The sequence below is a fragment of the Myotis myotis genome, unplaced genomic scaffold, assembly GCF_014108235.1.
Source record: "Myotis myotis isolate mMyoMyo1 unplaced genomic scaffold, mMyoMyo1.p scaffold_m19_p_3, whole genome shotgun sequence".
Taxonomy (NCBI): Eukaryota; Metazoa; Chordata; class Mammalia; order Chiroptera; family Vespertilionidae; genus Myotis; species Myotis myotis.
In genome coordinates, this window is record NW_023416335.1 from 148,842,092 (window position 1) to 148,867,755 (window position 25,664).

The 25,664-nt window shown below is 44.6% G+C and overlaps 1 protein-coding gene across 1 annotated transcript; it reads left to right on the forward strand.

Annotated features, from left to right (window-relative positions):
* The first annotated feature begins 3,609 nt into the window (after positions 1–3,609).
* LOC118650622 (EKC/KEOPS complex subunit LAGE3-like) lies at positions 3,610–25,581 on the forward strand. The gene is made up of 2 exons (XM_036298978.1): positions 3,610–3,634; positions 24,970–25,581. Exons 1-2 carry the CDS (start codon positions 3,610–3,612, stop codon positions 25,476–25,478), a joined length of 534 nt encoding a protein of 177 aa, XP_036154871.1. The 3' UTR covers positions 25,479–25,581.
* Positions 25,582–25,664: the final 83 nt, after the last annotated feature.

Genomic DNA, 25,664 nt, shown 5'->3' on the forward strand with positions numbered 1-25,664 from the left:
TATGCCTCTTGTTCAGTATCACAGGCCTAAATCCAACTTGTGTTCTCCCAAGAAAAGAGGATACATAATAAAAGACAAAAGGTAATTTTAGGGAAAGAAATCAAGGGTGTTGCGTGCAATAAATTCCTCATTCATTCAAAAAGCTAGAACTATCTAAAATACATGTAGTTTTAGAATACAATAAGAATTGGCACTTCATTTTAGAGATATACTACCCCCAAAAAATCAAGATTGAACGGTGGAACATATAGAAGTGGTTAGAAGGTAACATGCAGTAAAAGATTTTATGGCTGTTTATTTTAATGTCTGTTCTCAATTCCCACTCTCAACCCCTTTTAAACATAATCTGCACTTTTATCCCCAGCATATAGCACAGCATCTGGCACATATCAGGCTGTCTATTTTGTGCATGAATAACACTTTCCTAACCTTGCAGTGCTGGCCTGACTATCTCACTGCTGTTCCATTTATACTGTCTTATCCATTTCTTTGAGGACAGGGGCCAGGCTCAATGCTAGCTCTGATTCTCCAACAGGAAATACAGCACAAGCAAAATGAATGCGATGGTGATTTGAGAGTCCCAAGACTTTGGACTTTGCATTGTTTTCAGATTCTATTATCATTGGTAATACACACACACACACAAAGAAAGAAAAAAAAGAGTGAACACCATCTTCAAACAAAAATTTTTTTTCAGCTGAAACCGGTTTGGCTCAGTGGATGGAGCGTCGGCCTGCGGACTGAGGGGTCCCGGGTTTGATTCCAGTCAGGGGCATGTACCTGGGTTGTGGGCACATCCCCAGTGGGGGGGTGTGCAGGAGGCAGCTGATCGATGTTTCTCTCTCATCGATGTTTCTGACTCTCTGTCTCTCTCCCTTCCTCTCTGTAAAAAATCAATAAAATATATTTTTAAAAAAAATTTTTTTCAAAGAACATTTTTAATAATAATAATCATGATGCCAGGCACTCTACTAGGTGCAGTGCATGGCATATTATTTTTATTTTTCATCTTCAAAACATCTTTCCAAAAAGGAAGCCACAGACAAGAAGAAAATGTTTGTAAAACATACACCTGACAAAGGATGTGTATCTAGAATATACAAAACACTCTTAATACCAAAAATAAGAAAATAACCCAATTTTTAAAATGGGCAAAAGATTTAAACAAACAATTCATCATAGAAGATATGTAGGTGATAAATTAACACATGAAAAAATATTCAACATCATTAATTGTCAGGGAAATGGACAATAAAACCACAATGAGCCCTGGCTGGGTGGCTCAGTTGGCTGGAGTATCGTGCCATGCACCAAAGAGTTGCAGGTTTGATTACCAGTCAGGGCACATACCTAGGCTGTGGATTTGATCCCAGGTCAGAGTGCATTCAAGAAGCAAGTGATCAATGTTTCTCTCTCTCTCCCTGTCTGTCTCTCTCTCTCTCCCTCCCTCTCTTTTTCTCTGCCTTCCTCTCTCTCTAAAAAAAAAAAATCAGTAAGCATATCTTCGAGTAAGGATAAAGAAAAAATACAACACAATGAGATGCAAGTACACAACCACTAGAATGGTTAAAAAAATTTTTAATTGATCATACTAAGTATTGACAAGGAAATGGATCAACTGAATGCACTGCCAGTGGGAATATGAAATAGTACAACCACTTTGGAAAATTCTATCTAATAAAAGAGAAACATGGTAATTGGCGTACGACCACTACCCTTCCCATTGGCTAATCAGTAAGATATGCAAATTAACTGCCAGCCAAGATGGCGGCCAGCAGCCAGGCAGCTTGAAACTAACATGAGGCTTGCTTGCTTCAGTGACTGAGGACTCCAACATTCCCCACCTGCCTTGCTGGCCTCTGAGCTTGCAGTTTAAGAAACATAGTAACAAATATAGAAGCTAAACAAAACCCCAGAAACCTGCTTTCAGCGAGCCCAGGATCTCAGAGCTGGAGATGATACAGAGTTTCAATTATAGAACCCAAACAAACCAGATACCTGCTTTCAGGAGCGGAGGCCTCAGAGCTGGAGCCAGAGCTAAAGCTGGCCCAGGAAAAAAAAAAAGAAAGAAAAAAAGGAGCAGTTGGGAGCTTCAGTCGGTCTGAAAACCTCCCTCAGCCCCTCACTCAGACTGGCCAGGCAGTCCAGTGAGGACCCCCACCCTGAGGGGTGTGTGACCAGCTGCAAACAGCCATCATCCCCTCACCCAGGCTGGCCAGGCACCCCAGTGGGGACACCCACCCTGATCCAGGACACCCTTCAGGGCAAACCAGCCAGCCCCACCCATGCACCAGGCCTCTATCCTATATAGTAAAAGGGTAATATGCCTCCCAGCACCAGGATCAGCGGAGCCGTGAGGCCTCCCAGCACCGGGATCAGTGTAGCTGAGAGTCTTCCCAGCACTGGGATCAGCGTGACAGGGGGCAGCGCCCAAACCCCCTGATCGCCCTGCGGCTCTGTGTGTGACAGGGGGCGGGGCCAAAACCTCCCTATCCGCCCTGCTCTGTTCGTGACAGGGGAAGGTGCCCCAACCCCCTGATCAGCCCTGCGGCTCTATGTGTGACAGGGTGTGGCTCCCCAACCCCCCCACCCCCCACGGGCTCTGCTCTGTGTGTGACAGGGTAGAGCCATAACCTCCCCATCGGCCCTGCCCTGAGTGTGAGAGTGGCAGCGCCCAACCACCTGATCAGCCCTGCTCTGTGTGTGTTGGGGTAGAGCCATAACCTCCCCATCGGCCCTGCCCTGAGTGTGACAGTGGCGGCGCCCCAACCCCCTGATCGGCCCTGCTCTGTGGGTGATAGAAGGTGGTGCCCCAACCCCCTGATCCGCCCTGCCCTGAGTGTGACAGGGGGTGGTGCCCCAACTCCCCTATCAGCCCTACTCTGTGAGTGACAGGGGGAGCTCCTCAAACCCCTGATCAGCCCTGCTCTGTGCATGACAGGGGGGGGCTCTCCAACCCCCTGATTGACCCTGCTCTGTGCGTGACAGGGTACGGAGCCCCAACCCCCCTGATGGGCCCTGCTCTGTGCGTGACAGGGGGCAGAGCCCCAACCCCCTGATTGGCCCTGCTCTGTGCATGACAGGGGGTGGCGCCGCAACCTCCCCATCCACCCTGCCTTGAGTGTGACAGGGGGCGGTGCCCCAACCCCCAAATCGGCCCTACCCTGAGCGTGACTGAGGGTGGCATCGCAACCTCCCAATCTGCCCTGCTCTGTGCATGACAGGGGGCGGCGCCCCAACTCCCCAATCGGCCCTGCTCTGAGCCCAACCAGGGGCTGCACCTAGGGATTGGGCCTGCCCTCTGCCACCCGGGAGCAGGCCTAAGCCAGCAGGTCGTATCTCCCAAGGGGTCCCAGACTGGGAGAGGGCACAGGCCGGGCTGAGGGGCCCCCCTCCCCCTCGAGTGCACAAATTTTTGTGCACTGGGCCTCTAGTAGTTTAATAAAATTTAAATTAAACATGCATACCATGACCCAGCCATTCCATTCCTAGGTACTAACCCAAGAGAAAGGAAAGCAAATGGCCATACCAAGACTTGTCCACAGGCCCTGGCTGGAGTTGCTCAGTGTTTAGTCGCTTCATCTGAACGTCACCCTCCTCATCCGCAATATGGACATAAATGGTCTGATCCATTGTAAGTCACTGAGCTTGTGTCATTTCCAAGTGAGAGAAGGTGTATAAGGGAACTTTGAAACAAAAGCTTTACAGGTCTACACCACTGCAGTAATGACGCAGGTGGCGCCACCACCCCTCCTTTGCGCAGAGCAGAAAGGGAGACTTCCTCTGGGCGGATGAACTACATAAAGGACCCCTCTGAGCTAACCAGTCCCCACAGCACACACAGTGGGAGCAATGGCGCCTCTAGGCAGTGAAAAGGGCAGGAAGAGGTCAGGGGTTAGGAAGGGTAGAGAGGGTGAAACCTATGGTGATAGAGGAAGATTTGACTTTGGGTGGTGGGCACACAATGCAAAATACAGATGATATTTCATAGAATTGTATACTTGAAACCTATGCAATTTTATTAACCAATGTCACCCCAATAAATTTAATTTAAAATATAGCAAAGGGCAGGGCATAGTGGGTGAAGCACAGCTGGATCTCTGCCTACTCACACTTCCCCTTCCCCAGGCTGGGTGTTTTGAGTATATCAACAAACTCCTTACCCTTCCTCTGTGGCTCTAGACACAGTCCAGTCTTTCCTCCTCACCACAGGGAAGCCGCAGGCCTGAGTGAGAGCGTTTGGTGGAACAGCAGAGAGGAGGGAGGGTTTAGCAGTAGGTTCTGCCTGGGGCGCCCCAAGGGACAGTGATCTGCAAACTCACGGATTGCTTGAGGACTTTGGCCACATAGGCAACTGGTGAGAGAGAACACCAGGAGGTGGGAGTGTAGCTCTAAAAGGGAACGCAGAAGGACTCCGCAGCATGACCACTACCTCCCTCCTTCATCTCCCTCCCTCCCCGTCTTGCCTTGGGCTGGGCCACGCTTGTCCTGCCTGCTGCAGAGTTGCCCTGTTCTTGGAGGGTGAATTACCGCTGTGGGCTAGCAGAGCCGAGCCAGAAGCCAGCCGGGCTCAGGGTTCTGTTCCCCAGGCTCAATGATCTTATTCCAAAGTAGTGAACCAAAGGCCATTACCGCAACATCATCAGCTTTATTTCTAATTTACATGATCTATGCACCTTTCAGGATTACACACTCCGATTAGCAGGGAATGCGGCTATTCCTATTGTGTGTACTGGTACACTAAAATTATCGTGGCAAAAGTAAAAAATTACTTCAATTACATGAATGTGTTAGTCTTCTATCAGGTTTGCTCTGAAATATTGGTTCTTCCTATTCCAATTAATGGAATCACAGCTTCATTAAATATACTAGAGGCCCATTGCAGGAAGATTCCTGCAAGAATAGGGCTTCCTGCGGCTGGAGTGAAACAGAGAAGGGAGCGAAACCCGCTGAGGCAGGTCGCACACGGCAAGCCTGAATGGCGGCCGGGCAGGCCGGCGGATAACTGCTGTCCCACCCGGCCACCCCAGGTTGCACGTGGGAGGGCCGGATGGCAGCAAGGCAGGCAGCGGATGGCGTTGTCCCGCCCTGCCTCCAGTATGCAAATTTAACGCCCATCTTTGTTGGGTTAATTTGTATAGTCTTCTGATTGGCTGATGGGCATAGCGAAGGTACAGTCAATTAGCATCTTTGTATTTTATTAGTATAGATTTGCTTGTAAAAAAATATTTTAACAAAATGTCACTCAGTATTTTTAAATAGCAACATGTACGTATATCGGCTATGTTTCTGCAATTTCTCATCTCCCATGTTCATGTTATTTGCATCAAAAAACTTTTCCTGACCTTATTATAGAAGATAATTTTACTCTAGGAAGACACATGAGAACTGGCATCAGATCTCCTTGCATATTTCCCCTTCATGAAATGATTCAGTGTTTTTTTTTAAAGTTTTGCATTCTCTGAAAGATGATCCCAGAAATGAAAGTATAGCTATGGCCCTAACCAGTTTGGCTCAGTGGATAGAGCATCGGCCTGCAGACAGAAGGATCCCAGGTTCGATTCCGGTCAAGGGCATGTACCTTGGATACGGGCACATCCTCAGTAGGGGGTGTGCAGGAGGCAGCTGATCGATGTTTCTCTCTCATCGATGTTTCTAACTCTCTATCCCTCTCCCTTCCTCTCTGTAAAAAATCAATAAAATATATATTTTTAAAAAATATAGCTATGTATGGTGATGGATGTTAACTAGGCTTATTATAGTGATCATTTCATAATACATACAAGTATTGAATCATTATGTTTTCATGTGAAGCTAATGTAATGTTATATGTCAATTCTATCTCTATAGAAATGAGAAGACTGACAATACCATATACTTGCAAGGATGTGGAGCAATTGACATGCTCATACACTGCTGGTGGGAGCGGAAATTGGTTTAAGGTTTGTGAAAAGCTGTTGGATAGTATATTTAACAAAAAATAGACATACATGTGTTCCTGTGGCCAAACCCACTCCCAGAAAAAGAACCCAGTATGCCACGATGTTGGTTCTCTTCTAGACAGAGTCCAAGTAAACATTTAGAATGCGGTATCTGAAAGTTCAAGGCTCATGGACAACGTGCAGAACTAGTTTTGAATTCCAGCTCTGCCACTATCTGGCTAACTTCTCTGGGCTTAGGTTCATCGCCTGTAAAAGGGGTTAATGAGGAAAACAGTGTATGCAATACTCATAAACAGGTGCTCGTTAAATGCCAACATCATCTTACTCAATCTTCAGCCCATGATGGTGATTTAATAAATATTCATTTAATTTCTATAAAATAAGAGTCCCAGTGAAGTTTTTACTGGTTCTGCAAATCAGCGATATATCCTTTTCAGAAGTAAAAGATAAATCGGTAACAGGCTAAGTTCTGGGCAAAATTTCCAATAAGCCAAGCGCCTTCCTTGCTGTTCCTGCTGCTTTCACATAGCTTGGGACGCTTTCCTGCATGCCACAGAGGATCCAGAAATATTGTCCTTCATTGATGTGTATTCTAATCTCCAAGAAGCCTTAGACTCTGGAAAGCAATCTGGTTAAATCAATTCTTATTTAGCAGTGACTGTCTGACACACTCAGAGATATGTGCCTTTTAAAAGGACGCCTAGTGTGTGATTCAAAAGAAGAAAAAGTTGGCAGATGTTCAGGCAGCAAATCAAACAGAAAAAAACTTTTGTGCGGGAGAGGCATCTTTGGTCGATCACAGACTTAGCACCCACACCCCTTAACTTGTTATAAGTCACAGGCTGCTCAGATAGGCCTTTCGGCACAACAGGCGAAGCGGCCACTCCGCAGTGTGGCTTCCGTCGTGGGAAGAAGATTGCTACACTCTAGGACCGTGGTCGGCAAACCGCGGCTCGTGAGCCACATGTGGTTCTTTGGCCCCTTGAGTGTGGCTCTTCCACAAAATAGCACGTGCGGGCACGCACTACAGTGCGATTGAAACTTCGTGGCCCATGCGCAGAAGTCAGTTTTCAGCCTGGGCAAGTCTGTTTTGAAGAAGTGGCGTTGGAAGAAGTGGGGAGTGTCGGTTGGTTGGGCTACAGGAGAGGCAGCGCAGGCGGGGCCGCAGGATACGCAGCGCGGGGGAGGCGCTCGGTTCATGCACGAGTTGAGTGAGCCAGGCAGTCAGCAGTCTCATGTGCAGTGGTTAGTGCTAGTCGCGTCCGCCAATCGCGCAGGTGACAAAAGATAGACAAAACAAGTATGCAAGACGAGTGTGGATGGGAGAGTTGGAAGGGGTCGACCTCAGGGAACGTACCTCAATCAGATTGAGGACATTTTTAGCAAAGGCCAGCAGCTTAGGAGTACCCTAATTAAGTTAATAACAATGTACCTACCTATATAGTTTAAGTTTAAAAAATTTGGCTCTCAAAAGAAATTTCAATCGTTGTACTGTTGATATTTGGCTCTGTTGACTAATGAGTTTGCTGACCACTGCTCTAGGGGACTTTTCTTCTGGAAGCCTCTTGGCTATACCTTTTATTCCCCCATCACCATCACTCTTAACTCTTAGAAATGTCAGTTAGAAGAACCAAAATCAGAGTTTTATCTCACAGAACATTTTAAATAGCTTTAATAGCTTTTTTGTGATAAAGTAATATTTTTTCTTCAGGAAAGAAATTATTAGATTACCAACTGCAACAGTAATTTAACTCATAGAAACTGAGAATTGTTTGTATCATAGATACAAGAGATGCTTATGGATGACGGAGAATAGGCCCAGAATGGTGAAATCCACAAATAATTCCTGGATTGTACCTTTTGACATCTTTTCCAACCTATCTTACCTCAAGTATTTTATCAAAGATGCTAATAAGCAAGAAGGCCAACCAGTCTTACAGATACTAGAACATGACACGATACATGCCCCTCCTCCCCCCCCCCCCCGCCCGCATACACACACACCCTCAAGTTCATTATTATGGCTCCAACACTGGCAGAGATCTTAATGAGGAAAGGAAAAGTATAACCAGAGAAAGGATGAAATAAAAAGGCCTAGGTAATCTATTGACTGAATGATTTCTGAGTAATTACTTACAATTTTTCCCTAAAATAAAACGTTGACCTCAGCTTTTACAGTTTAGGAGATGGTATTTTCACATCAATGCTGTAAGAATTTCTATTTTTGAGGCAGCATAATAAGAGCTAGGAAAATTCCTTGGCAAGTAGAGTGGGGAAACTGAGACAGATAGTTAAATGGCCAAACAATTTCCACCCAGGTAATAAATGGCAAGATCTTATCTTCCCTAACCAAGAAGACTAAGAAGCAAATGATTTACACATTCCAGGCCATGCAGTGGCAAGCCTGCCTCAGTCCCAGTCCCTCTTGGGTAACATTCCTTGAAGGTGAAACTGACCAGAGAATGACTCTGACCCTTTATGCTCGTTTTGATGCATCAGCATATTAAGGGATATCCCTGGAAAGCTGATGAATTTTCTATGGAGATCCCTCCCTGAGACCTGCCCTAAAATTCCCACCTTTTAGAAAATAGATAAAAGCCCTGAAGACAAAGGAACCTGTGCATGCTCTCCTGTAAGCATGCCTGTGCCTTCTCTCAACCCTTCTCTCCTCAGATGCCTGTCTTCGCTTTCTTTCTTCTAAGGTCTAAGGGTTTGCAGGAGACTTGCAACCAGGAGCAGCGGCAACTTGTCCTTGGCTAACCCTCTGAACCTGTCTCCAGGGGCACCCACTTTTGCCTCTGTAACTTGTTTGCTGAGTCCACGCAGCCCAGCTGGCTCACTTCTCTGCCTCTGTGACTTTCTTTCTAAGGGGCCAAGGCAGCTTCACCCTAGGCTCACTCCTGTTGCTATGATCTTGCCTCTTCCATTGTAAGCCCTTCCTTAGTTTCACTGTTCCCAGCTTTTGTGCACATACTTTCAAAATCACCTGGGCTTGTATCATGAAATCTTTCTTGCACAAAGTCAAGAACCCACACATTCCAGGCTGTGCGAGGGCAGACCCGCTTCAGTGCTGGTCCCTTTTCAGTGACATTGCCGTGCATAAAACTGTTGCTTCCCACATATGTAATACCTTAATCAATAAAGAAATTAAAGATTGAAAAAAAAACTGTTGCTTCCTTTTCTCTTGTCAATGATTTTCTCTTTTAATTCTTAGAGTGCAAAGCAGAAAATAAAATGATGGAAAATTTCTCCAAAAAGTACCAGAGACCTTCACTCAGACTCATTTTCCCTTCAGAAGAAGTTAGGTGGGATAACAGGGGAAAACAGAACCAGGTCTTCTTGAAATATCACTCCTCGAGAATAAGCACTAACTCCTTTGAAGCTCAGTGAGAACTTTTCCTCAAAGCCTCGTCACTCCCACGCTGCCTCAATTAGGGCTCATTGATACCCTCTGGGAAAAGTGTTTTGGAGGAATGGCAATTGGCAGCATCAACAGCACCTCCAGAAATCCTGATACCAGCCCGCCCACACAGTTTGATGGCAAGAATGGCCTCCCAGGGAGCTGGATCTCCTAGACATGCGAATAAACACAGCTGGTTCTCCTTCACACTTGACACAGGGAGAGCTCTGAGCCCGCGTCCCCAGCTCCTGGGGTGAAGCGGCACCTCAGGGGGCCAGGGCCACCCCAGGACTAAGCAAGCTGAGGCAGCTCCAAGGCCACACCTGCTTGGCGGCTGTTCCCAAGGGGTTGCCACTGGCTGCTATTGCCACACCTGACTTAATTAGGCCAAACCTTACATTCACTCTCTCTTCTTTTTATCAAACTCCTTTACTCTCAAACAGGGGTCCTCAAACTACGGCCCGCGGGCCACATGCAAATACAAATATTGTATTTGTTCCCCTTTTGTTTTTTTACTTCAAAATAAGATATGTGCAGTGTGCATAGGAATTTGTTCATAGTTTTTTTTTAAACTATAGTCCGGCCCTCCAACGGTCTGAGGGACAGTGAACTGGCCCCCTGTTTAAAAAGTTTGAGGACCCCTGCTCTCAAATATCTCCAATCTCTTTTCCTTGCCGAGTGCCCACCAGTGCTAAGAGAAGTACTGAGCAGTTGGGTTGAAGGCCTAGTGAAGCCTAGGAGAGGTGGTGGCTTCCGGCCTTTTTTAATTTCAGGGCTATCTCACCTTCCCCCCTTTTTAATTCTTCCAACACTTCTCTAACCAGTGACAATAATAAATACCCTCTACCTGTCATGGTTCTTTTTCCTTGACTGGGCCTTGACCAATGCAAACGCACTTTAACATTGGCTATTTGCATGTTCTCTCAGTTGTTGCTGATGCCGGGAGAATGGGTGGTCTTGTCTAATCCTCCACAATGTCCTTTGAGGTCCCTTGTGTCCCTTCTGGCCTTACTGGGCGTTGAGCTGACATCTGTACAGTCTGTGATTCCAACCATTTGCCTCCGATTAGCAGGTCCTCAAATTCTGCACTTATTTTTTCTGATCCCAAGCCTCTGTTGGGTCTCTGGCCTTTGAGCATCTCCAGGCCCCTTTCCCAGGGTACACAGTGACTCTGGGATCTCCTTTAGGCTGTGGTTCTCCACAGCCTCAAAGCACCTGCTTGTTCTCTCTCTCTCTCTCTCTCTCTCTCTCTCTCTCTCTCTCTCTCTCTCTCTCTCTCCCCCATTATACCCACACCCATTCCAATTTATTGTCCCTTCTCCTTTTTTGGATATTGTGCCAATTTAAATACAGGATGTCTGAAAGCTTGCAGCCTCCCCTATGCTATGCTCATGAGAGTGGATCACTAATTTCACGACGTTTCTTAACACTTGCACAGATGTCCCCACAGCTCCCTCCTCATCGTGGTCCAATCCTAAGGCAGTAGGACGAAGCAAGGACACTGGCATCTTATTCTCCGCCTTCCTATCTCCCCCTCCCTCCTGCCTATCTCTCTCTTTCTCAAATCAGAAGAATTTTCTTTTACTCCTTTGTCCTTTTTGGCAAGGACTTGCCCCACATTATTTCCTTCTCCCCAAAGTATTATTTATTCTCATCACTTTCCTGGGAGTCATACTGACAGGAAGGCTGCAGGAAAACATAATTTTAAGCTGGGGGAAAGAGGGGTAAAAAAACATAATCATTTAAGATTTTAACATATCACTCCCACTGCATGCTCCCTCAAGTGCATCTTTGTACCCTCACCCTCAAAAGACATTTACTCTTCTTTAGGTCTCCTTCTAAGAAAGTGAGAGCTAGACCTCTGTTCTCCACCCACCTTCCAGGCCTGTTCTGCTCAATATGGCAGCCAATACCACATGTGCCTACTGAGCACTTAAAATCTGACTGGTCTGGATTCAGATGTGCTATAAATGATTAAATTACATACCAGATTTTGAGGTGCTCTCCCTCTCAGGAACATGCCCCCCGCCTTTCCCTTCACCTTCCCCATCCCTGCCCTCCCAGGCAAGTCACCTTTACCTTCCTCACGTCTAAGCTCTAAGGTCCCTTTCTTTGCCTCTATAGCTTGTTTCCTAAGCCCATTTCTTCTATGACTAATAGGAAAAATACATACTAGATTTTGAAAACTGAGTATTTAAAAAGAATGTAATATACTGCATAAATAATTCATATGTTGCTTACATGTTGAAATAACAGTTTAGATGCACTGGGGTAAATAAAATATATTATTAAAATTAATTTCACCACTTTCTTTTTCCTCTTTCATGTGCCTATTAGAAAATTTTAAATTACACGGGTGCACATCACATTTCTTTGGCCAGCTGCCAGCTTCATGAGACCTCAGACAGTTGTTGACTATTGTGCTCCGGGCTGGTATCCAGTGCATTTGTACCAGGGTGGCTGTACCAGCTGTTTATAGATGTTGTCGGTTTGGGTCAGCGCCTTGCCATCACAGGTGGTTAAATATTTTTCATATCACCTGTTGTATGGCCACTGGCTAGCACAGTGCTGGCAGACAGCACTGGTCAAATAAACAACTAGGATGATAATTTCTTCAGTTTCTAAAATGACCATGCAGCTCTGACCTGACAGATGATTGCATAAACCTGTCACACTAACCAGATTTCCATTCTCTGCCCTGTTACTGGGAAGACGAAGCTAAAGCACGCGTCACATTAACGTCAAAGCCCAGACAATAAAAAGGCCTCCTGCCCTGTCTCTGGTGTGGGAGATCTCATCTCCGCTTTTAAATGTGGCATCAGATGAGCGGCCAGACACACAGGCACAACCCATGGGAGTTCCCTGACTCTATCCCAGCTCAAGCTGCAGGGAGTGACAGGGTTGGCTCCACACGGGGCCGGGCAGCTATTTACGTGGCATGATGGGAAAGTCCCAGGAGAAACGTCTGCCCCCAAAAGGTCTCCTTTTCCTCCCTTCCTCAGAGAGCTCTTCCCTGCCGACCCCCGTGGAGGGTTGAATTTTGTGTCATTCCCCCCAGCTCTGCCAAATTCACATGTGGACGTTCTAACCTCCAGGAGCTCAGAATGTGACCTTATTTGGAAATGGGGTTGTTGCAAATGTAATGAGTTGATATAAAGTCATACTGGAGTAGGATGGGTCCTTCATCAAAAGGGGACATTTGGACACAGGGACACGCACACGGGGAGAAAGCCATGTGAGGACCAAGGCAGAGGTCAGGGTGATGCTTCTACAAGACAAGCACACCACGATTGCCAGCAAACCCCGCAGCTACAAGGGAGGTGAAGCTACACGGAGGCCGGGACAGACTCTTCCTCGCAGCCCTCAGGAGGAACCAAGCCAGCGGACAAAGTATCTCAGACTTCAAGCTCCGGAACTGTGAGACAATCAGTTTCTGTTGTTTAAGCCTCTCAGTTTGTGGTACTTTTTACAGCAGCTTTAGAAAATGAGTACACTCCCTCAGGTTAATCGGATTCCCGGTTCTTTCTCATCGCACTTTTGTCATAGTATTTATTAAATTTTAATTTTTTTCTTGTCTGTCTGCATCTCATTTTTCTCCCAGCTCAATGAGATACCAGTGCCTGTTCTGTCCACCACTGTCCACCCAACATCTAGAAATGGAGAGTAGTGCCACAAACAGGTTTCAATGAATACATGGACTGTCCAACTATTGGAATTGGAAATGCAACTATTACAGGTCCACACACATCACTGCTCAGCAAGTCAAAATGTGTGAGGACACAACGTCTGTTCCACCTACTAGGCAACAAACATCTTGAGACAGCAACACTATGCCTCCTTGATGCTGGCTACCCAAACCCCATTAGGTTTACATTCCTACTACCTAACACAGGACCCTGCATGTAGTACAAGCTCAAAAGTGAATTAATTTAACTTAATTTAATTTAAGAAATTATACACCTGAATTATAATTATAATTATAATTATAATTTGAATTAGAGAATATAATTTGAATTTGAATTATAATTATAATTAGAATTAGAATTTGTTAACCAACATCACCCCAATAAGTTCAGTAAAAAGGAAAAAAATAAGCACTTGTTGATCATCCATACAGACTCTAAAATGAAGCAGTCCATGTTGAAGCCTCCTTTGGTGTAAAGCACCAAGTACTGGCCTGGAATTAGCCTTTCTCTTTTCTACGTTTTAGTTCCCTTTTCATACCTACTCCAATTTCGCTTGGACTTGTTTTTGCTAAATCAGGAACTTTTTATTTTAGTAAAATCTCCAAGGTAATCAAAAAATGAATATTTTCAAATTTAGATCACCCTGAAAAGTAGCTAATTTTAGACTGGCAGCAATTTATGATAGACCTGGGGATAACTCCCCCCTCCTAATAAGGAAACCGGAAGTTAACTGGTAGATGGATAAGGTGGGTACAACCAAGGCCATCTGAAATTGTTCGTTGGCAAATACCCGTTTGTTTCTAGTACTTCTCCTAAGCAGGCGAGGGAGGACTGCCAAATACCAACTTAAAGAATGCTCATCAATGCCGTAAACGGTTTGGCTCAGTGGATAGAGCGTCGGCCTGTGGACTCAAGGGTCCCAGGTTCAATTCCGGTCAAGGGCATGTACCTTGGTTGCAGGCACATCCCCAGTAGGGAGTGTGCAGGAGGCAGCTGATCGATGTTTCTAACTCTCTATCCCTCTTCCTTCCTCTCTGTAAAAAAAATCAATAAAATATATTTTAAAAATTAAAAAAAAAAAAGAATGCTCATCAAAATGCTGAACATAAGAGTGAAGACTACCAGGGAGTGTTTTAAAAATTAGTTTCTAATACAGTCTGAGATATCTTTATATTTCTAGAAAACAGCATTGCTGCCTGATTAGTTCTGGCATTCTAAGTTCAAAAGCCCCACCCACAATAGAGCTAGTAAAACCCCCACACCTTTCACCTGGAGGCCATCCAATTTGTGTCGTCACTTCAAAACATAAACTCAGAGCCCTAGCTGGGTGGCTCAGGTGGTTGGAGGGTTGTCTCCTACACCACAGGGTTGTGGGTTCAATTCCTGATCAGGGTACTTGCCTAGGTTGCAGGTTCAATCCCTAGAGAGTGTACAGGAGGCAACCAATCGATGTTTCTCTCTCACATCAATGTTTCTCTCTCTCTCATAATCAATTTTAAAAAAACATATCCTCAGGTGAGGATTAAAAAAGCACATACAAACTCAGAAAATGAGAAGGCACGTGGAAAAAGAAGTAAGCAGCTGAGCTGAAAGTATTTCTGTCCTCTCTTTACATATGACATTGAAGTTAAATGTTGCAATGAAATAGCTCACATGTGCTCAAATCCCATGCTGGCCTTAGGCTCTAAAATGGGAGGCCTCCAGGGGCAAAACTCTTGCAGATTGTAATTTGATATTTATGATGTTCTATCGCCATCTCCTGGAAGCAAAGACCAAGAACACAAAAAAAGGATGCTGGGGTTTCCGTTTTCAGTGAGGATCATTTTCTTCCAGCTCTCAAGAAAAGTCAATACTGCAGTCACTAACGATACATGCTTGCATCACATTCCAGATGAATTAACATAATGTTGGGCAACCCAGGAAGCTAAAAGGCAAATGTTCAGAACTCCAGCGTCGGTTATTTGAGAGCAAGAGATAACATCAAACCTCTGAGTCTCTCCAGTTGCCAGTCCCCAGAGGAGGTCTGAGTTCTTCTCATGAGTAAAGAGATATGAGATCCCGTTTTGCAGTGTCAGTGGTACTGCAGCAGCACAGAGATGCCAAAAGAGTCTTTTCCCTACCCGGCTTTGAATGTAGTCATCCTTATCTCTGCTTTTTTTAGTCTCAGAATTTGGCAAAAGAGTTCTAAGGATTTGAAAACATTATTAACAGGACTGTCTTCCAGATTAACTCCTCTCCAGGCTATCTTGCGGTGGAGTTGTTTGCGCATATGGCAGAAACACAGCCCAGGGAAGTGGAATGTTTGACACTCTCTGCACAAGATCTCATCCATCTCCACGTCTCAAAGTTTTGTTTATAAAAAGCCAGAGGATCATAGTGTAATGCCTTAAAATATTACTTTCAAGCACACTTTAACCTTGATCATTATATATTTTCCATGAATATCCTCATGCAATGAGTGGGGGGCGGGGGGGCGCGCGGCGGGAATCATAAAACTCTAGAGAACAAATTATTTTAGTCCAACCACTCTCAGTCCCAAAGCACAAACTGTATTCATGAGTGGAGGGGCGTGGACTCTAAGGTCAACTCCCACCAGGGACAATTTGACCATCTGTTCTTTCTAAAGATTTGGCCCCCATCCCGTCCTGACTCTTGGGGACATTTGTAGCTTATACACCTCACCAACGTCCTGGAGTAGCCAGGGGTGGCTGATTCCTTTCTGAATACCCGTTATGCTTATTCATAAAACACAGAACATGGAACACGGGTTTGGGATTTCAGAGCGCGATGCCACCTTTCTTTTGTAACTGATGAAGTGATTTGCTGGTGGTGACCTGGCTTGCTGCTATTTTGGAAGATGGCCGGTTTGAACACAGCATTGGATATGTCAGGCTTTTTGTTGTTGTGTTTAATAAAGCTTTTCTTGAGGGCCTACCTTATAAAAACAGTGTGAGAAACTACTTTTTAAAAAGATATAACTCCTATTCCCAAAAGGTTGACTCTATCTGAAACTGGCTTCCCCATCTACCCATAAACTGAAAGGAAGCACATGGTGGCCCAATTAAAAAAAAAAAAAAGATAAAGTATCTCACGTAACATGACAGAGTTACTTGCTAAAGCCAATCACATGGGAACTCTCCCAAGCTTGAGGGCCAAGAGGAGAAATAACGTTCGTTACTGCCAAGCTTCTTGAGATAGGAACTCTGCCCACACAACGACATCAACAACAGAACTGCAGCATCCCCACCTCCCCCGGAACCCACATTTGGGGTCAGAAGTTCAGTTTTACAAATATCCATGAAATTGAAATGTTTCGGTGGCCCACAACCAAATTCTTGAACTAGAAGATAAGCAGGAAGGTGTCCAAAACTGCTGGGTCATCAAAGCAACCAAGATTCCAGGGTGAGGGAGGAAGAGGAATAAAGGGGAGGAAAGCATGGACCTAAAAGTTCCCAAGAATTCTCAGCTGAACACTAGGTTGTTTATGTTTAATGATAAATCCATGTAGCCTGACTCTTGACCGAGATATACAAGGCTTTGAGATGATCAATTCAGCAATTGTTTTTCAACTTCCTAAAGACGCTCATCAAAAATGGTGCTCTATCCGGTCAGTGAGATTACACCAAAATAAACCAAGGGGCTGGCCACCTTCATACACTTCATTTTAAAAGTTTTCAAAAACATATCTAAATTGGCACTGATCCTTTCCCTGTAGATTTCACAGTCTTTAATGAGTTGGTTTTAGGCAATTTCTCTTCTTCCACTCTCCCACCACAAACTCAACTTCCAGCACACAGAACTACTTGCAAGCTTCCTTAAATATGCCAGGCTCCCTTGGGTCCCCATGCTTCATATGAGCTCTTGCTTCTACTTCACATGCCTTCCCTTTGACCTGCTTGTCCTTTAAGCTTCAGCCCAGGAGTTGCCTTCTCTTGTCTCCTCCAGGCAATCTGGAGACCCTCACCTTTGTGCTCATACAGACCTTATACATAGCTTCAGCACAGCACCATCACAAGTTAGTAAAATTGTTTTCCCTTCCCACAAGCTATAGGTTCATTCTAGGAAATGATTTAAGAGTCTGTCTGTCTACCCCAGTACTCAGAGTTGAGTCAAAAATATAGCCAGGTCTCTGCAAATGTCTGCCAGAAGGATGACCATTGATTGAGATGTTAAGAATGGGGTTGCTTGCCCTAACCGGTTTGGCTCAGTGGATAGAGCGTCAGCCTGCGGACTCAAGGGTCCCAGGTTCGATTCTGGTCAAGGATATGTACGTTGGTTGCGGGCACATCCCCAGTAGGGAGTGTGCAGGAGGCAGCTGATGGATGTTTCTCTCTCATCGATGTTTCAAGCTCTCTATCCCTCTCCCTTCCTCTCTGTAAAAAATCAATAAAATATATTTTCAAAAAATAAAAATAAAAATCATCATTCTCCCCTTTAAAAAAATAAATAAATAAAGGTGACAGGCATCATTAAAAAAAAAAAAAGAAAGAAAGAATGGGGTTGCTTTCTGGTGGGACGCAGCACTACAGACAGCCAGGACAGTGGCTTCCTGGCCAGTTCGGACGGGCAAGAAGACATGCCCACTTACTTCCTCCCTCTCCCTCGTGTCATCTCTCAGCTGTTCTAGAGAGCCCCTCTGCCCATCAGCCCATGTTTTAGACCAGTGATGGCGAACCTATGACACGCGTGCCAGAGATGACATGCGAACTCATTTTTTTGGTTGATTTTTCTTTGTTAAATGGCATTTAAATATATAAAATAAATATCAAAAATATAAGTCTTTGTCTTACTATGGTTGCAAATATCAAAAAATTTCTATATGTGACACGGCACCAGAGTTAAGTTAGGGTTTTTCAAAATGCTGGCACGCCGAGCTCAAAAGGTTCGCCATCACTGGTTTAGACCCACAAGAACGAACCTTTATGTGAAGCAGGTCACGGCTCCTCAGCTTTCCCAGGCCTCCCTGGAGTACCGCTGACTCTCTCTGAGTCCAGCAGTGACTAAGTAGGCCACCTGTATGTTCCTGAACTCAAGGGGCTCGCCACTTGGGGTGCTCTATTCAAAAAGGAGACATGGTTGTTGCAAGGTAGTTTTATTTACTTGCAGCAAGTAAAGGAGACAGGGGATTCGTATCCAAAGCGCTGCCTCCCAAAGGGAGGTTTGGCCATTGGCTACTTGGTCAATTACATGTTAATTTCTTCTTTGCCTTTAGCAACTTTCATCTGGTTGAGTTCTTGTCAGCTCATCCTATTTATAGCTGCATCCACAGAATACTATGCTACATTTTAAACATTTTGTAAGAAATAATATTTAGAACTGCCCAGACCTTGAGACTCTTTCCCTACCCAACATGTCCTTCTGTGGCCAGTACCCTCTCATATGTAGTCACATAGCACTGTGCTAAGTGTGCAGCTGACACTCAGGTATTGTAGGAATCTGAGTTTTTAAGTTGTGGCCTCTGCATGGACATCAGAACTTTCCCTCTTCTCCCAACTCAATTCACTAAAAGCATAAGCTTCATTAGTTTGTCTCCTATAGTCATCTTTGTTATAAAGGGAGTTCTGTTTCTAAGGTAGAAATTAGTCACTTCATATTTAAAGTTCCTCACTGATTCTTTGAAGGCACCTTTACTATGTCCAGGGAAGATGATATTCAGACAGATCCCTTAACTTCTAAAGACTATGTAACAGAAGGAAACTCCATCTCTCAAATAACGTGTTTGGTTCACTGTCAGAAATAATACCAGGCTGGTTAGAATAAGGACTTGATATGTAGTTTCCAATATTATGTATGATCTCAATAGTCTATGAAGTACCAGCTTACTTCTTTTATCAATTTTGATGATCTACAGAGACTTGAAATTTATAAAGAGCAGAATGTGTATACCTACCATACTTTAAAATGTCCATTTCTGTCCATTCATCACTAATACTTTGTTTAAATATCTTCTTTCAGAAAACCCTCCTCTTTTAAATCTCCAAGTAATTGTTTTACTTTCCCTGACCTTGGTCTGATACTTTTGCCAATTAGAATAATGATGTAATATTTTATTATCGAATTGTATATTTTTCCATTTCCTCTTTTCACCACGAGCGTTCCCACAGCCACCACTCAAGCGGTAGCTGGAGTTTTGTATTTACTCCCCTTAGTTGCAAAAGGCATGGCTTCTAATTCTCAAAGGCAGGAAATTGAGAAATAATTTGGCTTCTTGCTTTGTTTTTTTAGAAGGAAAGGAGTTAATTTTTTGTCTCGTTCTGTTTATCTCTGAAAATCTGGGCCTTAAGGATCAGAAGTCAAATCCTGGTGGACCTGGTGCACAGACTTTGTAAAGGGTGTCCCAAAATTCACGCAAGATTTGAATGTTGCGTGAGCATTAACAACAACAACAAAAATAAAAGCCTAATTTTACTTGGTTTATTGAATCATATTCTAATATCTGTTGCCCTTTAATTTCAATCCCTTCAATTTGATAAGCATTACCAGGTACCAATTATGGCCCAGGAGCAGGGACAATGAAGACCAATGAAGACCACGGCTTTGCTTATGTGCCAGCAAAGCCGTGGAAGCCATTTACCCGATGTGCTATTCCATACATAACCCTATACTGTATACTTTATGAATCAATAAAAATTTACAATTTTTAATTATAAACCTGTGTTTTCTATCAAAATTACTTCTTGCGTGAATTTTGGGACAACTTTTATAATAGACTCACAGTGTGATGATATTGTTAGAGGATTCCAGGGCAGGAGGGATGGGGAAACTGAGACACATGCACAAAAAAAGTTAAAACAAGACCAAACAGTGTGGACAATATGCAACCAGCTTGCAAATAACACACCATTATCTTCCCAGGCCAAGGACACTTGAGAGCAAATGGTTAAAAGCCTCCCTAAGGAAAGAATACAGAAAGGGAGGGGAAAGGAGAAAGGAAAAAAGGACAGTTTTGCTTCCTAATCAATAAAGCCAACAGTCTCAAGGTTTGGCAAGATAAAGCTGCTCGGTGCTTCTCGTGAATTCTGGGAAGGCCACAGGAAGTAAAAAAGACCTTAAAAATTAATCCATACCAAAATATTCAGCAAAGGAATTTTGAAACCTAAAGACAGAAGGGTATATAACGCCTCGGACCTCCACCCAACTTGCTCCTCAGATTAGTGGAGAGCCAGCTTGCACTTGCATAAGCCAAATGAATAGTTTGCTTGCCCTGCTTCTTTAATAAAGGTGTGTGCTTTAATTGCTTTAATAAATTGGCTTTACACAACACAATCTAGGCCTCGCCTATAAACTCATTTCTATGAGAAGACAAGGATCAAGGTTGGGGCAGTCCTCTCCCACTGACTCATGTCAATAAAAGGCGCCTCTAACAATATGAGTTGCCATATTAATCCTCAAGTAAAATAAGAGTTTAACTAGAGAATTAAAAAAGGGAGGCTCAGAGAGGCAGTGACCAGCTTCCGTAAACTGGAAGATCCCAGAGTAAAGGCCTGACCCTCCAGGCCACAAACTGATTCCTGGGAGCAAGGGGGCAGCAAGACTATAGAAACTTCGTAAAAACCTCAGGAAAGTTAGGGGAGATCCCAGCGGAGAAGGAACAGTGCCCAGCTTCTCAGAGTAGTGTCCATAATGGTACAAATCTTATGGAGAAGCGCGTTTATCTGAAAGCAATAGATGAAGAAGATACATAGGCTAGTTGTTGGGCCCGGGGAGGTCCCACCACGTCCCAGTCTGCATTCCCGTTTCCTGAGAAGTGTGCAGGGTGGCTGAGAACCAGCCAGCAGCCGCTGGGGATGCAGAGTGAAGGGAGTGTGTGTAACAATCTGATGCCTCAGCAGAATCACAAGGAACTCAAGGGAAGTAATGGCTGTAAGGACTGAAGCCCAAGGGTCAGATAGAGAGAGCCACACCTCCGCAGGCACTGGTCAGGCCACAGAACTACTACACGAAATGGCATAAACCAGGAAGCTTGTAATCAGCAGCAATTTGTTTCTCACAGTTCTGGAGGCTGCCAAGTCCAAGACCAAGGTGCCAACAGATTCAGTGTCTAGTGAGGACGTGTTTCCTAAGATGGGCTTCTTCTCACTGTGTCCACTCAAGGTAGAGGGGTGGACGAGCCCTCTGGTGTCTCTTCTATAAGCACATTAATCCCACTCATGAGGGTTCCATCCTCATAATCTAATCACCTCCCACAGACCCTCACCTCCTAACACCATCACCTTGAGAATTAGATTTCAACATAGGAATGTTGTGGAGACACAGACATATGTCTATAGCAATCCACCTGAGGTACCTCTGGGGGAAAGGGCAGAGATCTGAAAGAGACGGAGTCTTAAACCAGAGCAGACTAAGGAAACTTGAATTGGAAAGACGGAGTTTTCCATTATCCAGTAAAAACAGAGGCTTGCGACTTGTATTAATTTTAATTTATTGTAATAGATTTATACTTATTTAAGTATATATTTATACTTTTCCAAGTCCTTACTCTATAAAAAATGAAAACCTAAAGCATTAACACCATTTACGCATTCAACCAAAAATTGAACGTCTATTCCAAGCACTTTGCTGAAAGCTAGAACTATAAAGACAAATAAGCTGTCATTAAGAAGTGCACGGTGTAGTGCAGGCGGCCCTACAGTTACATGTGATAAGTACTGTTGTAAACGTATATGTATTTGTTTCCTGGGGCTGCTGTAACAAATTACCACAAAGTTGGTGACCTAAGACAACCGAAATTTATTCTCTGACAGTTCTGGAGGCCAAAAATCTAAAGTCAATATTTACTAAATTAAGAAATCCATGGGGCATATGCAATTCACACACAATATATAAACCTGTCCAAAATAAGGTTTAATAATCTGCCAATCAAAAGAGAGTGATTTTCACATCTTTTATATAGGCACATAATCAAAAATCTGAACTAGAAAATTGTTGCGATAAAGCTGCTGCTAAATAAAAACAGTATTTCAGCAAAACACTGTTTTCTCTTTGCTGCTTATTATCTATTGAACTTTTAAAATGCCTAATTCTTCCCCTGACCAGTTTGGCTTGGTGGATAGAGCATCAACCTGCAGACTGAAGAATCCCCGGTTCCGTCAAGGGCACATGCCTGGGTTTCGGGCTCTATCCCCAGTGGGGGGCATGCAGGAAGCAGCCAATCAATGAGTCTCTCTCATCATTGATTGTTGAGGGCCACTAGTAAACATTCTGGCATCTTTAAATATGTCGGCTGAAACTCAGAGCAAAGGCAGAGCCACACCCTGAGGGCGGACCTGGTCAAGAGACTGGGACACCACTCAGTTTGACCTTCCTGCCCAGTGTTAAGGGGATGGATCTCATGATGTCACCAGGAACTCAAGGCCCACTCAGATGTGATGTAACTTCCTGTCATTTGAGTATTTATTAAACTTTACTTCCGGTGTTAGCCATCGTTCTGTCCCTCCATCACAGGGCAGACGCCACACCCAGTCCCAGCTTTCCTCTATTTCTGTCTCAGTCTTGTTTTATTCATTTTCCTTAAACCTCGTCGAGTTCTACACAAGATTTCATCAACCCCGAGTTCTCACTCTCTGCCCTGGTCGTGGGAAGAGAGAACCCCCTCCCATAGTTGATGTTTCTATCTCTCTCTCCCTCTCCCTTCCTCTTTGACATCAATAAAAATATATTTTAAAAAAAAAACAATACTGTATTAAAAAATGCTTAATTCTTTAAATAAATTACTTTTTAAATCAACCTATGCAGCCGACATTGGTATTAGACTTTTTTAAATTTTCAAATTACAATTTACATTCAATATTATTCTGTATTAGTTTCAGGAGTACAGCAAAGTGGTTAGAAAATCGTGTACTTTACCGAGTGCTCCCCCTGCTGCTTCAAGTACCCACCTGGCCCCCTACCGAATTATCATGATATTATTGACTGTATCCCCTATTCTGTAATCTACATCTCTGTGACTATTCTGAAATGCCAATTTGTACTCCTTAACCCTTCACCTTTTTCACACAGCCCTCCCCAAATCCTTCCTCCAGCTCTGAAAACCATAGGCCTGTTCTCTGCATCTATGAGTCTGTTTCTCTTTTGTTTATTTTGTTCTTTAGATTCCACATATAAGAAAAATCATATGGTATTCGTCTTTGGCTTATTTCACTTAGTGTAATATCCTCTGGGTCCATCCATGATGTCACAAAAGGTAAGGTCTCGTTCTTTTTTATGGCTGGGTAGTATTCCATTTGTGAAGCACCACAGCTTTTGTTGTTGTTGTTGTTGTTTTCAAACTGTAATAGAAAGTTTCTTTAGAAAGTCACAGAGGTAGAAGTGAGCAGTAGAAGAAACAGGCTCAGGAAACAAGTTACAGAAGCAAAAGAAGGGCCCTTGGAGCTTAGGAGGGAGAATGCAAGAAAACCTCGCCTGGGGAAAGGAGTGGGGAAAGGTACAGCTGTTTTGCCCACTCATCTATTGATGGGCACTTGGGTGGCTTCCATATCTTGACTACTGTAAATAACAGCGTAATGAACATAGGGGTACATATATTCTTTTGAATTAATGTTTTGGGTTTCTTCAGGGAAGTTAGCAGAAGTTGAATCACTGGGTCATAAGGCAGCTCCACTTTTAATTTTTTAGGAAACTCCATGCTGTTTTCCATAGTGGTTGCACCAATCTGCATTCCCATCAACAGCACACCGGAATTCCCTTTTCTCCACATCCTTGCCAACACTTACTGTTTGTGGATTTACTGATGACTAGAGGCCCAGTGCACGAATTTGTGTATGGGTGGGGTCTGGCCAGCCCGCCCTAACGGGGGTCTATCAAACCAGGCTAGCTGGTAGGGGCGGCGATCGGGGCCCAGATCAGGCTCATTGGCTGCCACAGTGCATGTCATAGCCACCAGTCATTCTGGTCATTCCGCCGTTCCAGTCATTGGGCTTTTATATATATAGATAGCCATTATCATAGGTGTGAGGTGGGATCGCATTGTAGAATAACTTTTTTGATTAAAAAAATCTCTATATTTGGTTGCATTTTATTAAAAAGTATTGGAATCTTTAATCAGGGCATTCAACAAATGGAGGACCAAAAAACTTCAGCTTGTGAAAAGTTTCAGGGAATTAAGGTTATTGAATAAAGTTTATAAACAGAGAAGCAATGAAATATGTCCCCATGAAAGCAAGGAAGTGAACAAATGTAACAACAATAGTTTAAAAAATGATATACAGAATTTTGAAATTCTATAATTCAGTGGTTCTCAACCTTCCTAATGCCACAACCCTTTAATACAGTTCCTCATGTTGTGGTGGCCCCAACCATAAAATTATTTTCATTGCTACTTCATAACTGTAATTTTGCTACTGTTATGAATCGTAATGTAAATATCTGATATGCAGGATGTATTTAGGCGACCCCTGTGAAAGGGTCGTTCGACCCCCAAAGGGGTCGTGACCCACAGGTTGAGAACCGCTGCATTACATTTGAAATATCTCCAGTTGGGAAAAATCTTTTGATGGAACTCCTATTTTAATTGGATAAATAGGCATGCTATTCCCGAATAGAGTGGTTTACTCAAGAAGCCTACGCTTTCACAACATTTAAATTTGGTGAAATGTTTTAAATAAACATAAAAAAACATAACTTTCTTAATGAGTTTGTCTTACAAAACTGCGTATCAAAGAAAGGTAAACTGAGTCCAAGAAAAAATATGTGGGCTAAAATTGTTTCTCCTTTAAAAATATTAAAAAATAGAATTAAAAATATCCTCCACTTAGCAGAGTTTGCTCTGAGATTATGAAGTACTTCAAAGAGGATATACCGTATTCTCTTTAGAATGAGGCCCCGGAGCTGGAAGGAACCCACCACACCTCTGGCGGTGGCGCAGGCCCGCGGGGCGGGGTCAGCGCGAAGGGGCGGAGCTTCTGAACGAACCGCAGCTCCTCATTGGCCGTGGAGAGCGCAGGTGGGATCCGGCTCGGGGGCGGGGTCGAAGGCGGAGCTCGGCGGACACGCGTGCGGCAGACGCGGCCCTCACCGGAGGCCTCGGCCGGGGTCGCCGGGTTGGCAGCCCGCGCGGGGCGGGCGCGGCAGCCGGCGGAGCTCGGAGCTTTGCGCGACCCCAGCGCACGGCGGGGCGGAGACGCCGTCCTCGCGGCCCAAGCGCCCGGAAATCGGCCGCATACATTCTCCCTCCGGGTGCCTTTCCCGTCCTCCTCGGAGGCAGACATCGCCCGCGGGTCCCTGGCCCCGGACCCGGAGCCTCGCGGAGGGGCGGTTGGGCGGGAGCTCGCGGTGCGCGGCAGCGCCCTGGCGGTCAGCTGGGCGGCCGAAGACCCTGGCCTCCTGCGGGCCTCCGTGGTCAGCTTCCTCAGCCAGCTTTCCCTGGGGGTGCGCACCCTGCAGCGCTTCGGGCCCCCCGTTTTCCCGCTGAGCCCGGGCTGGGAAGAGGGGCTGATGCTTCCTGCCGCCTGAGTCCTGCAGGAGTTGCACTTACATGGGGCCCGAATCTTGGGCACTTGTGGTTCATTGTTTTGTTTGATGCTTACGTGTTTGTCACTGCAGCAAATAAAGCCGAGCGACTAAGATAAGTAAATGCCCTGGCGCCTGGCTCAGTTGGTTGGGCGTCCTCCCGTGCGGAAAGGTGGTTGGTTGGATTCC